This window comes from Mastigoproctus giganteus, chromosome 5 (genome assembly GCF_048544385.1).
Source record: "Mastigoproctus giganteus isolate SK-2022 chromosome 5, ASM4854438v1, whole genome shotgun sequence".
Classification (NCBI taxonomy): domain Eukaryota; kingdom Metazoa; phylum Arthropoda; class Arachnida; order Uropygi; family Thelyphonidae; genus Mastigoproctus; species Mastigoproctus giganteus.
This window is the reverse complement of record NC_143579.1, coordinates 112,957,601-112,974,557: the sequence shown is the minus strand read 5'-3', so window position 1 is coordinate 112,974,557 and position 16,957 is coordinate 112,957,601. Positions and strand designations below refer to the sequence as shown.

The window sequence follows — 16,957 nt, the reverse complement described above, 5'->3', positions numbered from 1 at the left end:
CAGCCCTGGTTAGTACCTACCGAAAATGGTCTGAGGAGGGGGAACCCAGGAACGGCCGGCAAGGTGTTGGACACCATGGCTCATCGATGCTCGAGGTGAGCGAAGGATCTCCCAGATGTTATGTGGCAACAGAAGGGCGACTGTGACGTAACTCACCAGTAATCGGGATGCTGGTGATGGGAGTAATGTGTCACAACACACAGTACATCGAACCCTCCTGAAAATGGGCTGCGTAGCCGCAGGCCACTCCGAGTGCCTACGCTAACCACGGTTCACTGGTGACGGTGCCTACAATGGGCAAATGAGCATTGAAACTGGACCTTGAGTGATTGGAAGAAGGTCGTCTGGTCCGATGAATCATGTTTCCTGTTGCACCATGTGCAGGGCCAGGTATGCATGCGTCATTTACCTGGGGAAGTGATGGTGCCTGGATGCACCGTGAGACGAAAACAAGCTGGTGGCGGCAGTGTCGTGCTTTGGGTGATGTTCTGCTGGGATACCCTGGGCCCAGTCATCCATGTGCCAGGCACTCTGACATCTACCACCCTTTCATGGCAGCGGTTTTCCCCTCTGGCGGTACCGTCTTTCAGCAGGATAATGTGCCACGCCACACTGCCCGGATTGTTCGAGACGTTCCCAGAACATGAGGAAGACTTCCAGGTATTGTCCTGGCCTCCATAATTTCCCAGATATCAATCCCATCGAGGATCTGTGGTTTGTGTTGGAACAGCAACTCCGATCTGCAGTGTCTCAACCACGGGCCTTTTTTTTTTTAATGAAATCCCAAGCGAGAGGCGTTAGAACCTGTAGTACTTAGTAACGTGCTTGGGTTGGAGGTTGGGAAGACAAAAGAAGATATTTTTGACATTAGACTTCAACTTCTGTAGACTGTAATTTTCAGGAAATATGTATGAAGGAAGGTTGTTCCAAAAAACGGCAGTTGAATGAATAAACGAGGAAGATGAAAAAGTTGGTTCTGTAGGACAGTAAAAGGATGTTGACTAGTTGCGGCATATGTTTGGACTGTTTTGAAACTGATGCGAGGTGATGTGATTGAGGTGTATAAGGCCTTGACAGGTTAAGCAAGCTCAATGCTGATGGGATTCTTCCTCTTGCTCAGATTACGAACCTGAGGGGATATAGATTCAAACTGAGGAAAGACAGTTGTAGAATAGATGTGGATCTATTCTGGTGAGGGGAACAAATTGGTGCTTTTACGAAGAAAGGCTTAAGTTCTGCAAATTGCAGCGTTTGGAGACTAGGCACCTGTGAGGTGATTTGATTGAGGTGTATAAGGCCTTGAATGGATTGAGCAGGCTCAATGCTGATGGGATTCTTCTTCTTGCTTGGATTACAAACCTGAAGGGGCATAAACTGAAACTGAGGAAAAACAGTTGTTGAATAGATGTACGGAAATTTGCCTTTAGCCAGTGGGTAGTTGATTGCTGGAACAAACTACCATAGGAGCTCACAATTGGTGAGTATGGGCTTGGCACACCCAGGGTCCTGAGCTGTATATCATCATTCTTCTATTCCTTGGTGATTCCCTTCTTCCCTTCTACTTTTCTCTCTCTCTCTCAGGGTAACTCAGAAATTTTTTTTGGCTGATGCATAAGCTTTCTTTCTCACATCATATGCCTCAATTAATGCTAATGAAACAGATCAGGAATTATAGAAGTGAATTCAGAAGAACAGTGCCGATGGAAGTGTCTATAGAAAAGGCATGCAGCAGAAACAAAATGTCTATGAGACAGAGTGGAGAGACTGTCAGAGATGAGTCACTAATTAACCTAACTGCCCTCTTTTGAATGGAATGTTTGAGAAAGGTTTTGGGAACACAGCCCAAAGGCTTTTTTTTTTTTTTTGGCTGATGCTATATAAGCTGTCTTGCATCTTGTGCTCGTACTAATGCTAAGATGTGGGAACAGTATTCCATCGTAGGAGGAGCTTTGCAATTTGTACAGAGTGAACAGTTGTTTGGAAGGAAAGTAATGCCAAGAGAGAAAGAGAAAATTGAGTTTTTAGATGCAGAGGAAGCAATATTTGTAATGTGTTTATGCCAAAAAAGATTAGAAGTCAGGGCAATCCCCCAATAGAGATATAAAATCTTGTCTAGAAATTGGATTGTCATCAAAGATAAGCATAGGAGAAGAAGAATCCGTTTTGTGATATATAAGACAGAACTGACTTTTAGAAGGATTGAAATCAAATAAGTTATCTTTGCCCCTCTAGAGAATTACCTGATGGTCAGCACTTAAGGAATTGGTAGTGCATATTCAAGAAGTTGAAGCTGTTGGTTCAGGCCAAGGTTCCTCAAACTGGAAGGTGGAATGCAATGTCCTATCATCAGCAAAACTATGAATATAATTTCCAGTCAATGGAAGAAGGTCATTAATATATGAGAAAAAAAAGAGTGGGAGAAAGAACTGAACCTTGGAGAAAACAAGCATTAGTGGGGATGTTAGAAGATAGAGAGTTATCTACCATCACCCACGGTGAGTGGTTAGGGAGAAAACTGGCAACCAAATTAAAAAAACAGTTGGCAAACCATAAGATGGAAGCTTATTTAGAAGACCTTCATGCCAAACATGATCAAAAGCCTTTGAAATGTCAAGAGCAACTGCTTGAGTTTCACCAAACTTTTCCATTGAATTTGTCCATAGATGAGTAACATAAGCCAGAATAGTACCACTATTCTGTATTGACACTGATGGAATCCATACTGCCGATCACTGATCACATGGAAGATTTCTATACAGTTTAAGAGCTGGCAATTAATTGATTTCCCCATTATTTTAGAAAGAGTAGAAGTAAGTGCAGTGGTGTGATAATTGGATGGGAGTGATTTGTCACCCTTTTTAGGAAATGGCTGAAATGTGAGTAAATTTCCAAGCAGAAGCATTCCAAACACTTTGGAATAAGAAATTGCAAAAGAGGTAACAGAGAACAGGAATAAGCTCAGGTTCTGAGAAAAGTGGAGAAATACCATCAGGACTTGCAGCTTTCTTAGCAATCAAGATTGTTCAAAATCCTTCTGATATCATTTGATGAACTCCTTCCATTTCCATGAACTGGAAATGGAAGGAGGCGGTTTACCAAGATTATCAATAGATGAGTTGAAATAAAAGTAGCATGCTAGCAAGTCAGCTTTGTGTTTTGCTGAGGGCAATAGAACTATCTGGTTTTGACAGAGATGGGCAAAACTTGCAGCCAATAACTTTGGCAAAAGACGAGAATGCTCAACTAGCATTTGGACAAGAAGCAAGTTTTCTAGTCAGACTGTTTGAAATCTAGTTTGGACTGATTAATAACTGCTTTATTGCACATTTGAGAAGAAAATGAAGCTAGAGATTTGGATACAAGCCAATTGCGATATGGAACAATCTTAACTTGAACAGCTTTAGCACATTTATTTGAAAACCAAGGCTTAGATAAAGAGTAAACTTTTTAGGAGGAGCATGGAATAAGGGATTTCATCTCTACAAGAATAGTTTCACTGATCAATCTGAGCAAGCGTTCACATCACAATATTTAAAACAAGAATCTGACCAGGGAAAAGAAATCTTGGAGATCATCCCATTTTGCATTCTTGTAATGCCATACAACACGAAGTTGTGAATTCCCAGGAGAGAAGGGCTCCATTCAAGAAGAGGCCATCACCAAGTTGTGATCTGAAGTGCCTAGAAGACCACTCACCTCAACCGTGTACTTAGAAATGTAAATAGCAACTGTTTGGGTTTCGCCAAACTTTTCCATTGAATTTGTCCATAGTGGGAAAGATAATCCAGTATTATCAGTGGATTAGCACTGACAAAATCCATACTGGCAATCATTGATCAGATGGATCAATAATTGCCAGTATAGGTAGGTTAGGAGTGTGCAGTTAATGGATTTCTCCATTACTTTAGAAAGAGTAGAAATAAGTGCAACTGGATGATAGTTGGATATGAGGAATCTGTCACTCTTTTTTAGGAACTGCCTGGTTATGAGCCAAGCAAAAGGAAACATGCCACTGGAATAAGAAGTGTGAAAAACAGTTTCTTGGTATCAAGACAATTCAAATTTCTTCAGGAGGTTGAATGGAGTGTAGGATATGATAGGAGGTGGTTTACCAAGATCACCCATGCAACATTTAGAAGCAAAGTAGTATGCTAATAGGTCTGTTTTATCTTTTACTGAGGTGGCAATAGAGCAATTGGGTTTTAACAGAGGTGGAAGTAGAGATGGGCAAAGGTTGTGTCCAATTGCTTTGGCAAAAGACCAGAATGCTTGACTTCTGTTTGAACAAGAAACAAATTTCTACTTTTAGCTTATTCAAAATCTAGTTTAGACTGATTAGTAACCACTTTACAATTGTTGCCAGCTTTGGTGTAAGCCAAAAATGAACCTCAACATTTGGATTCAAGCCAATTGCAATATGCAGCATTCTTATCTTGAACAGCCTTACCATATTGATTGGGGAACCAAGGTTTAGATAAAGTATTTCATCCCTACAAGAATAGTTTCACTAACACAATCTGAGCAAATGATGGCATCAATAGATTTTAAACAGTAATCCAACCGTGGAAAATAAGAATAGTAATCTCCCAGATCTTATATTGCATTCTTGTAAGGCTAAACAATACAATGTTGAAAATGGCCATGACAGAAAGACTCGCTGGGGAAGAGATCATTACCAAGTTGTAATCTAAGGTAGCTAGAGAACTACTCGCCTCGGCCATGTACTTGGAAGGGTTGTTTGTGAGAAAAAGGTCAAGAATACTGGCTTACTGGTTAGGATTTTTGGTGTTCTGGTGAGTTAGTAAGCAACTCATGTGATGTCATTAGTAATTGCAAAAGCCTCAGCAACTTAGTCTGTGTCACTAGAAAATGAAAGATATGAAAGAAAATGACCAAGAAAAATTATCTCACTGTTCAGAAAGTTTCAAGAAAGTCAAAGAGTTCCAAGTGATTACTGGATTTGGGAGAATGAAAGAGGCAACATATGATTTGACAGAATGAGGTTGATATATTTTCAGCCAGAGAAGATTGAAAAGAGGAGATTCTAAATTACTAAATCTCTGACAGGAAATATTGCAGCAGACATATGCACTAGTACCACCTTTGAAGTTAAATGAATTGTACGGCAAATTAGATGAGCAGTGGTTCAAAATCTGCTAGAAAGAGTAAGTGGGGCTTGGCAAACTGTCAGTGGAAATGGACATCATTGAGATTGCAACTGAGACCACATATATTTGTGAATTAAACAAGGAATATTTATATTCCTTGTTTAATTCACAAATATATGTGGTCATTAATTCATAAATATATGTATTAAACAAGGAATATTTATATTCCTTGTTTATTATTTTGGCTATTCATGATGTAACTTAACAGTAATAAAAGGTGGGGAGGACAAGTTAACATTAGCATTAGTAGAGGCATATGATGCAAGAAAGCAAGCTTATGCAGCATCAGCCAAAAAAAAAAAAAAAAAAAACCGCTCCCATTTCAACCCCTGCGGGTGGATGGATTCTATCCAGTTATATTAAACGAGGCAGCAAAAGAACTAAGCACACCCTTAGCCATAATTATGAGAGCATCCTTAGGCTCAGGGGAGGTCCCACAGACTGGAGGTGTGCAAATGTGTCCCCAATTCACAAAGGGGGATCGAAGGGTGACACGAGTAATTACAGACCAGTTAGTTTAACTTCTGTTCCGGGTAAAATAATTCAAACACAGCATGGGTTTGTTAAGGGAAAGTCTTGTCTGACAAATTTGGTAGGATATTATGATGTGGTTACAAAGGAACTGGATGCAAAAAAATAATTTTGATATCATATACTTGGATTTCAAGAAAGCTTTTGACACTGTTGCACTTGGAAAACCACTATAAATTGGAGCAGAATGGTATTAAGTGTAAGTTGCTATAATGGATAAAAGGGTGGTTGAGTGGGAGAAGACAGAGGGTGGTATTTCAATGGATGCTGCTCTTCATGGACTAATGTTATTGGGCCCATTGTTTTGTAAATTTATCATTGATATTGATGAAGATATATCAGGCTGTGTCGAAGTTTGCAGATGATGAGGTTGGCAGGGTTGTTAATGACAGTAATGGCAGCGTGCTACTGCAACAAGATTTAGAAAATTTGGGCAGATGGGCTGAGAAGTGGCAACTGAAGTTTAACATTGACAAATGCAAAGTACTGCATATGGGTAGAAGTAACTCCAGAGGAACGTACTAACTGTGTAGTACTATGCTTAGGGTGGTAGAAAATGAAAAAGACCTGGGAGTAATTGTGCAGCCAGATATGAAATTTTCTGAGCAATGCAGATAGGCTGCATGAGCAGGTCATGTGATTTTGTCAATGATATACAGGAATTTTGCTAGCAGGGAAAAGGAAGCGATTATCCCTTTTTATAAGGCAATTGTCAGGCTTCAGTACTGCATATAGCTCTGACTTTTTGGAGGCCTCATTTTAGGAAGGATGTAGATTTTCTTGAGCATGTATAGAGAAGTGCAACAAGATTGGTGAGGGTAATGAAGGGATCCTCTTACCAAGAGAGACTTAAGTCCTACAAATTGCAGTGGCTGAAGACTAGGCACCTGTGAGGCGATCTGATTGAGGTGTATATGGCCTTGAATGATTCTTCCACTTGCTTAGATTACGAACGTAAGGGGGAATAAATTCAAATTGAGGAAAGACAGTTGTAGAATAGATGTGCAGAAATTTGCCTTTAGCCAGCGGGTGGTTAATTGCTAGAACAAACTTCCATCTGTCATTGTGGAAGTTGAAAGGTTAAATAGAGGGAATGGTTGTGTGATTTTTTTTTTTCTTTTTTTGGCTGATGCTGCATAAGCTCATATGCTTGCACCACATGCCACTATTACCATATGTGGCAGAAATGTCAACTTATCAAATATGAGCCCCAAGAATTTGGTCTCATTTGCTATTGCAATGATACTTGTCCGAGCTTGAGTTCTGGTTCAGGGTGAAGGTGCCATTTGCAAAAAAAAGTGTATGCAGACGGTCTTCTGATGTGCGAACCTGAAATCATTAGCCATAGCCCAAGTCAGTGACATGTTGCAATTGTCTTTCGATGACCTTCATATTGCATGACTGCAAAAAGATGCTAAAGCCGTCTACAAAGAGGGCATTGTTTATGGTTGGAGGAAGTGGTTCAGTAACAGAGTTAACTTTGATAGCAAAAAGCATATCACTTATAACTGAAAACAGGCCGGCTTAAGGCATGATCGAGCAGTTCCCCCGAATAAGGCAACTGGGCATCCGGTTATTTGGGACACATCAGGACTAGTGCATTTTGGCCCGATTAAGCGGCTGCCTCAATTATCCGAAGTTTTACATTTTACATAAATAGTTAAAAATACAATGGACCCCCGGTTTACAATTGGTTCACTGTACAATCAAATCACGTTATGATGGAGTCACCACAGTAAAGTACCGTTCACTATACGATGTGTACTAAGCTCCGGTCATTGTGATCACGTGTGTGAATTGAATTTTAATTCTATTAAACAACAATTCTAATTAGCAAAAATAGAAGGAATATTATCTACAGGATATAAAAGTAAAGATATATTAAGCACAAATTTACCCTTTATTACCTTACCAATTAAAAAATTAAATGATATGTATAAATCGGAAGAATATTATTATCATTAACCATATGGTGCAAGGAAGTCTGAGGCTTATGCAGCACCAGCCAAAAAAAAAAAAAAAAGTCTGAATTACCCTGTGAGAGAGAGAGAGAAAACAAGAGTCAGAAATAGAAAGGAATCACCAAGAAAGAGAAGAATGATGATATCCAGCTCGGTACCCTGGGTGTTCCAAGCCCATACTCACCAAACGTGAGCCCCTGGGGTTATACACTTGATAATCGTAATAATTAATACGCACTGTAATATGTACATACTAACTAGTTGACATTTTTATTCACTGACATTTGAGGATGGGGGTTAAAATTTAAAACAGTAAAAAGATAAGCAATCAATAATAGAGAACACTGCACACAAATTGCAAGTAACACGATATGCACAACTGAGAACGGAGTAACAAGTTATGAAGCTTTAAAAATAGGAATGAAGAGATGATTTTGAAAATTATTATTTTTTATATGATTTAAGATTCCATGGAAGTGTAAACACATTTCACCATAATAACCCACAGAATTCCAGCTGTCGGTATTATCGCAAATTCAATAAAATCGAGTTTACTATCCGTTTATGATAGATTGCACTAACAGAAAAGCCCATTAAACAGGTGACTGCTAATTGTTTTATAGTTGTGACCACAAATCCGACCGAACCACGTGGTACAGTCGGAGACAATTGTAGGGTAATCTCTAGTGCTGCGGTCTCCTGCCCCGATTAAACGGCATGTTGTTCCAATTAAGCGAAGTAAACCCTGGCTATTTTCTCGATTGGGTTCTGTTTTTCAAGATTTGCCCCAAATAAACGGCTGCCCCGATTAATCGGTGGCCCAAATAACCGGAATCCACTGCATTTTAAAATTCTGTATCTCCAAGCTGTGTCATATGCTTCCTTCTTCCATGTCAAAAAAAATTGATACCTGGTGCTCAACGTTTCAGGAATGCATCACAAATGGATGTTTACAATCAGATTAAATGGTTGAGTGTTGACCTGTTCCTTCGGAAGCCACACTGTATCCTGGAAAGGAGGTGTTAGCTTCTAAATATTACATAAGGTGAGCATTGACAATTCTTTCCAGGATTTTGCACAAGCAGCTGGTCAGAGAAATAGGATTGTATTTTTGGATGCTTTCCTGGTTTTGGGAAGACAAGGACAGTTGCTGTATACCATGAGTCTGGAAAATTCTCTTCAATATGGATTCTATTATAGAGACAGAGCAAGAGATCCACAGATTCTGATGAAAGATGTTTAGTCATCTTATAATGGATGTCATCTGGCCCACACTTGCCTTGGATATGGAGGATGCTGCTTTCAGCACCCACTCTGTAAAAGGCTTATTGTAATCCTTAAGGCTATTTGAAGACAGCATCATTTGCTGTTTTTCTGATCTTTGTTTGAGGACCAGGAACTCTAGGGGAAGGGGGGGGGGTACAATATTTCTGAAGACACCTTAGCAAATGTCTCCCCAAGAGTGTTTGCAATTATGCCTTCAAGGATTGATGAAGGGTGTGATGTGCATTTGCCCTTCATTTTCTGAAGGGCAAATGCACATCACACCCGTCATGGCTTAGGGACCAGCAGCCGGGGTGAGGAACATACATGTCAGATCCAAAATTCCTTTTGGTTCTGATGTCTGATGTAACATGTACGTTTGAAGGCTATTAAGTTATCTTGGTGGAGTAACAGCAAAATATTTCCTGTGCTTTGTTTTCCACCTTTCTTTCTGCTGTGCATTCTCCATTCCACCGTGGTTTGAGAAAAAACCAGGTCGATGTCATTGGAATTGCAACTGCCGCTGCTTGGACGATACTTTCGGTGATGTCCTTTACTGCCTCATTAATTTTCTTTCTGTGATGTGCTTTACTGGCCGACTGTGGTGGTATTAAACGTTGCCAGAGATCTAAAGGCATTCCAGTCAGTGTGATGGATCTTACACCATGGTATCCTAGACAGGTGGCATTGTCTCCCATTAGAAATGGTGGATAACTGAGGGAAGTAATCACTACCATAAAGGTTTTCTTCAACCTCCCATGTACACACAGGCAGGAGGGAAGAGGAGTGAATAGAAAGATCAATGGCAGTAAACGTATGGATAGCCATGTAGAAAAAGGTATTAGAGCCCACATTTAGAAGGGCTAGTTTATTGTTTTCAACCAATTGCTTCATAATCTGACCCCTTCCATTGCTGTTAGCACTACTCCACAGAGCTACATCCATTGAAATCCCCTAGTAATAGAAAAGGGGTGGCAATTGCTTAATTAGATCACCAAGGTCTGCTCGAAGGATGTTGTTTCCAGGTAGCAAATAGATGGTGCAAACAGTTAACAGGAATCCTACTGTAAGACAAACTGCTAAAGCCTTTAGGTTGGTGGTAAGTTGTTATTTGTTATTTGGTTTTTTAGGAGCATTAGCAACTAAGGCCATATTGCTCCAGGATATGCGGTGGTCATTCCTTGACCTTTCCACATCCTCCGTATTTGGTGGTGACGGGCTCGAACCCCGGTCTAATCAAGAAGCATGTACTATGCACTGCTGCTGCTCCTTCCCAGCTGGCTACAGAGGCGCCTTGGTAATAAGTGGCATAGCTTGAAAGGGGGTGTGGTTACCCACAAGGATGGCAAATCCTCTGTGGGCAGATCCATCCCTGCCTCAGTCTTTGCAAATAACTGAACAATTACACAAGTACTTAAGTTTTGCAAATTACAGTGTCTGGAGACTAGGCACCAGCGAGGTGATCTGATAGAGGTGTATAAAGCCTTGAATGGTTTAAGCATGCTCAATGCTGATGGGATTCTTCCTCTAGCTCAGAAAAATCACCTGAGAGGGCATAAATTCAAATTGAGGAAAGACAGATGTAGGATAGACGTGCGGAAATTTGCCTTTAGCCAGCGGGTGGTTGGTTGGTGGAACAGACTTCCATCCCTTGTGGTGGAGGTTGATAGCCTAAATAAGTTTAAGGCTCAGCTGGACAGGTATTTTGAATGAACAGAGGGGTGAAGTGGAAGTGGGTTTTTTTTTTTGGCTGATGCTGCATAAGCTTGCTTTCTTGCATCAAATGCCTCTACTAATGCTAATGCTAAAGTAAGATCCTCATTTTCCTTTAAATACATCTCCTGTAAGCAAAAGCATATTAGTTCATGCTTGCTCAGGAGGGCCTTGGTGTCATCCCAATTTTTACGGAATCCACAGCAATTTCATTATAAGAATTTTAATGTGACCATCCTTAAGATTTGTTGGATCTATCTGGTGGCTTCCAAAAGACTGAGGGCTTTGTTTTCTCAGTCCTGGATTTATCTCTCTTTTGGAAAGAACAAGTGTTGGCCTGTATCCATATTTTCTTCTTCTTCTTCTTCTTCTTTCCCAAAGATTTCCAGGACAGACTTGTACTGTATCTCCTTAACTTCTACATCCATCATTTCTTGTATTGGAGGTGGCTCTTCTGGTTTCTTTACAGTTTCTTTAACACTGTGTTTTGGAAATGGTGGGGCACTAGGAGGTACGGATATAGGAGTCACAGCTGACTGTGATTTTTGGGTGGGCTTTTCTGAACTCAATAAATATTGGGCAACTGGAATGAATCCCTTGTTAAAAGTCATCAGTTTGGATCCCAATGGATCTCTTCCCAGAACCTATCTGGGCATATGACGATTTGGCTCTATTTATTGTTTGGATGCATTTTCTGGTCTCCTGATAGATGTTCAGCTCTGTTTTTAATTTCTTTTTCATCCTTCCACTGCTGGCATGCTGAGAGTATACAGTTAGTACAATTTGGCTTAGGAGCTAAACAGTTCTTCCTCTCATGGTCTTTGCACCACATCGAACACAGGTAGGGTTACCACGAAAAGCTGTTTGTGAGTGGCTGTACTTTTGACAACTAAAACAGCTCAGTGGGTTTGCCATGTAAATCCTCACTGGGCAGTTTAAGCAGCCTGCCTTGATGGCACTTAGAGGCCATGGGTGTTGAAAGTAAGGATAAGAATTTGAGTATGAATGAGATACCCATCCTTTCTCATGGATATTCGCTTGATAGCTGTCACTCCTTGATCTTTCAATTCAGAGCAGATCTCTTCTTCCGAAACAAGATCTCACTCTGATATGACACCGCATGATGAGTTCAGAGTGTTGTGGGGGGGGGGGGGTTACAATGATAGGTATTCCCCCTATCAATGTGACTTTCAAGAACTTTTTGGTGTGTTTTGTACTTGATACTTCGGCTAAAATGTCCCCAGAATGCAGCCATTTTACAGATTTGGGTGATTTGCTAATCCTTTCTGGATGAAGAAAGGTGACATTTTTCCAATTTACTGGTGGAATGGAGAATAAGTAAAAGCGGTGTCATCACAGATGATGTTTTATCCTCAGTTCTGGCTCTTTTAACAGAATCGGTGTCATTATCATCTGATCTATTAGGTAGGGGCCTTGTTGGGCCCCAGAAGAAATAGAGGGATTTAAATTATTTGTAAATAATTTAAAATAGAGTAAAATAAAAATTTCAGATGCCTAAGACTTAGTGGAAAGCAATCGACCCTAGCAGTAAGAACCAATTGCCGATTGATCCCAGTTGGGCCTGTCCAGGACCTGCCATCTTGTTGAAGCAGGGGCTAATGTGGTGTATTAGGGCTGGGTACCTCATGCATCAGGATCCCCCTTTCTGAGTTTCCACGGGTCACGGCACATGGCTGCAAGCGCCAGATTCCAATGATGTAACCCTGGAACCTAGGTATCGGCGTTAGATCCCAGTGATGCTAATATGGAAGACTAGCAGCATTGCTGGGAAGTCCCCTCACCAAGCACAGGTGCCCACGTCGAGGAGGAAGGACATGCACATATGAAGAGGAACTCATTGCAGATGTAATGGAATCTTCTGAAATTTGTAGTGATGATGAGGAACCTATTGTGATTGAACAAAAAGTTCCAGTGAAAGATAGTCATCATGAATTTGAACTTATATGTTGATTTTTTCAAGTGCAGCTTAACTGAGAAAGAACTGCTATCATGCATCTTCATAATTCTCTTTTAAAACATGCTCTGCCATTGGAACAACATGTTTTGACAGATTATTTTAAAGTATGAAACAACTCTCTTGATGGGTATGTAGCCTATGTATTGAAATTTACAATTTAATTGTAACCTTATTGCACTCTACAATCTGCAAAATTTACAATCATAACTTTCTTGTTTAATACTGTAGTACATATTATTAATAAGATTATACTATACTGTATTAGTAGCATTACATTAAATGTTCAAGCTTTTACTTGTTTTGTTGCTGATTTTATGAACGATTGATATAATCACCGTTTTTCTCATTCCCCTGGGGGATTGTTATATAGAAATTACACTGCATTTACTTTAATATGATATGATATAACTTTTAACATATTATACTTAAAACTTACATTTCAAGAGAACAATTTTGAGGTTTTTCCATTCGATGACCATCCTTCAACAGCTGAAAAAGTTTTTCTACAGGAATCGATGGATATGGAGTACCACCCAATGTCATGGTCTCCCAAAGCAGTACACCATAGGACCAGCTGTAAGTTAACACACACACTTCAGTGAAGTGATAGGCATTTGGAGTACGATTAAGCAAATTAATATAACATATAAGTACAGGAAAATGTTTAATTTAATGAGAAGGCATTACCTAGAAGACTTACATAAAATTTAAAAAATATATGTACAAAACAAATATTTAGTCAAATTTTCAAAAATTATTAAAAAATTCAGTTACAACCAGATTTTCACTCAACTACTCAAATGTTTTAACACTTGAGTTTAACAAAAGTGAAGTGGAGCACTTATAGTGAACAAAATATATTTATGTAAAGAAATTAATGGCACCTAGCCATCTTTCATCATAACTACTGCTTCAAACAGTGGCAGATCCAGAAATAAATGACAGGAGGGGCACCATTTTGTGCACTAAAATGGCAATCACATTAGCATCAGTGTTGCCAACTGTAGTCAGGTGAAAAGAGTTGAGCCAGAATGCAAAAACGGATAAAATCCTATGTTAACAATGAGAGAGAGAGAAAAAAAAAATTTGTAGCTAAAGGGAATTTAAACAATTGGTGTATATTTTCCGAAAAACGACATGAGGGGCACGTGCTTCAAATTTATCATGGAATACTTTCTACTAATGCCTGGTAGAAATTTTTTAGATCTCTCTCTGAGTCTTGCACACACACATACACTAATTATTATGATGATTAAATATTACATAGCATGTGTAAAATGTTTAATTTAATTTTTTTTTTTTAAATTTAATAAGGATTTTTTTACTGATATATTCTACTATCACTATCCGGTATACTCGCATTGTCCATTATAAAATATCTCCACAGAGTCAGACTTACAGAAAGCAATAATTGACCACTTCACACAGCGCTCTCTCTCACTCACTCACTCACTCACTCACACACACACACACACACACACACACACACACACACACACACACACACACACACACACACACACACACACACACACACACACACACACACAAAAAAAACACTAATTATGATGATTTAAATATTACATAGCATGTGTAAAATCATCTTTAATTTAATTTTTTTAAAAATTTAATAAGGATTTTTTACTGATATATTGTACTTTCACTATCCATTGTACTCGCTTTGACACCTAATTTCAAAATCGCTGAAAATCTGTTGTAGCAGGTCTCTCAGATTCGCTACATCTATTTTTAATTTTTTAATTAGGAATCTTAATTATTCTTTTTTTTTTTTTTTTAGTTTAAAATCTTAAGAATAGTGATTATTTTTTGGTCCCACTATAATATATTACACAAATGCAAAAAAACAAAAGACGCTCCTTTCTTAGTATTCTATACCTGCGATAATCTTATGAGGTACCTGAGACCCTTGTCGAACTTACAGGAGGTACCTTGGTAAAAAAAAAGGTTGATAACCACTGCACTAAATGATACAGCTGCACTATAATTTATAGTTTATGAGCCTAATAAAAAGCCTTCTGATATTGATGACACTTCTATAAAACTACAAAGAAAAACTGTAAGCTGTGCCTTTCTTAATAATAGCAGCAGTATTCAAATGTTCAGGCAGCCAACATTTACACATGCTTCAAAATCTTTTTTTACTTCCTACATCAGTTGAATTTGCTTAAATCTATCTTTGCTTTCATCAGTTTTTTCTATATTGTAGTAAATTTACACCAGTATGCATCCCCACTTACAGGATGGCATTCAGATCTCATTTCAGCTCAAAAATGAATAAGATATTGAGAACTGCCTAGTATCATGGCAAGTGCTCAATCACATCCTTTAATACCCTCCTACTCCAATTTTTAGGCCCATCATAACAGGATCATCATTAACACTAATTTCCAGACAGTTTTTGAAGGAATTCCACATGCTTTTGGGTGACCCAGAAGATGTCCAACATTATATCCCGTAGATTTTTTTTTTTTTTTGCCTTTTTTTATTTCCCTTTCTCTCTTTTTCCCCTTTATTCTTAATTAAAAAGGTCACCACAGTGGGATATGGCTTGGATTCACTTTGATCTGCAGAAATCAAACATAGCCTCATTTTTCAGAGCCATCACTGTACTCTAATTTGTGCAATTTCAATTCTTTTTAATTTGTGCAACTTCACTAGCAATGCCCATTGTTTTTGTTCTTTTACAAGAATTTTTTCCTATTTTGCTATCGGGAAACATATTTGTGAGCAACATGCCTCCATGATCAGCACAACTCAGAAGATGCAAATAAACATTCACCAATGCACATCATCAACACTACATCTCTTATTCATTTCTTTCTATGCAATTGTTCATTTAAAAATTAAAAACGAACATCAAATCTGAATACATTACATTTTCCATCATTTAAAATTGAAAAATCACATCTATGTACACTATGTAACCCTTTCAAGATTTTACAATGTGTAGAAAATCTTGTGTATGTGTTCTTATGTCATATTTCTTTGGAATCTTACTGAAAGACATTGTTAATTAACTTCACACACAGGTACTAAGAATGAGTGTACACAACAAAGAATAATGCTGTGTTTCTATTTTGCAATGGAGACTACCACAGTATACCTGAAGGCCAATTTGTTCATGAATGCAGAAATTCAATTTTTTTTTTTTTTTAAATACATTAACAGTTTTATTTTTTTGCAAAAAGGAAAAGGCAGAGAAAAACAGAATTTTTGCAAAGATGGAGAAACTTATTGTCACCAACTACACTGACTCAGAAAAAGAATAATCAAATCAAGTAAAAAAGACAACCACTATAAATCTTCAAAGTCTATGTAGTATGATTTTTTCCCTAGCTCAGGGATGTCCAACCCAAGGTCTGTGGAATATACGAAGCCCACTCCTTCAAATTGTGTGGGCTGCTAGCCATGTAGGCCACCTTCAAGTAGGCACAAAACCCAACTTTAAAACTCATACAAAATATAGTTTCATACTGACTTCTGAAAATATGTTTTTAATAATATTCAATTTTTCAATATTCTTGTATTTTATATACATTCCTATTATAACCATAAGGAATGTTAATGTTAACAACCAGGAATGTTATTAGTATCATGTAATAATATACTAATGTTTTTATTTAATTATTAAATGTAAACAAATACTCTATATACAAATGTAGGTAACAAAAACTAAATTCTATTTCAAAAAATGCATAATTAATGGTAATGAACTGGGCCACGGAAACCTGTGCAGCCCATGACCTTCAGCAGTTTTCAGTTTTGGCCCCTAGGCTAAAAGGTTGTATGCCCTACTATAGTTTTCTATTATTTTTTATCACCTATCCTTGACTCTTATACTAATTTATTCATCATAGTGTTATCTGTTACAAATATGTAACTGGTTAACTGTTGTGTATGATTTGATTTTAAATGTTTGGTTGGATAAACTAAATTAAGAACTGTTCCTATATACCAGGGGTGGCCAACAAGTCAATCACAATCTACCAGTCGATTGCGGCTTTAATTTCGGTCGATAACAACAAATTGTAATTATATATAAAAAATAGATTATATTATTATTTATTAAATCCAAATAGACTACAGATACATTCTCAATTACTGTGAACAGTAGATAAGTATTACTATACATTCTGATACATATAAAAAGAAATAGAATTTAAAATACTAAATTTATGAAGGTACAAAGTGTAATTGGATTATAACACGGCCCCAAGAGTTTCCCCTATTTGCCGCTGTAGTTTCTGAAGTCACTTAAATGCACTTAGCAAGATTACAAATTTCTTGTACTCTCAGATTATACAAAAGAGAAAGAAAGAAGA

The 16,957-nt window shown here is 38.2% G+C and overlaps 1 protein-coding gene across 4 annotated transcripts in view; it reads right to left on the bottom strand.

The window, feature by feature from the left end:
* LOC150085645 (fibroblast growth factor receptor 3-like) overlaps positions 1-16,957 on the bottom strand; it is a 509,974-nt gene that overhangs the window by 21,952 nt on the left and 471,065 nt on the right. For all 4 annotated transcript variants that reach the window (XM_090374150.1, XM_090374153.1, XM_090374152.1 and 1 more), the window contains one exon: positions 13,051-13,188. In XM_090374150.1, coding sequence (XP_090230276.1) covers positions 13,051-13,188 — 138 coding nt within the window. The remainder of the gene's footprint in view (positions 1-13,050; positions 13,189-16,957) is intronic.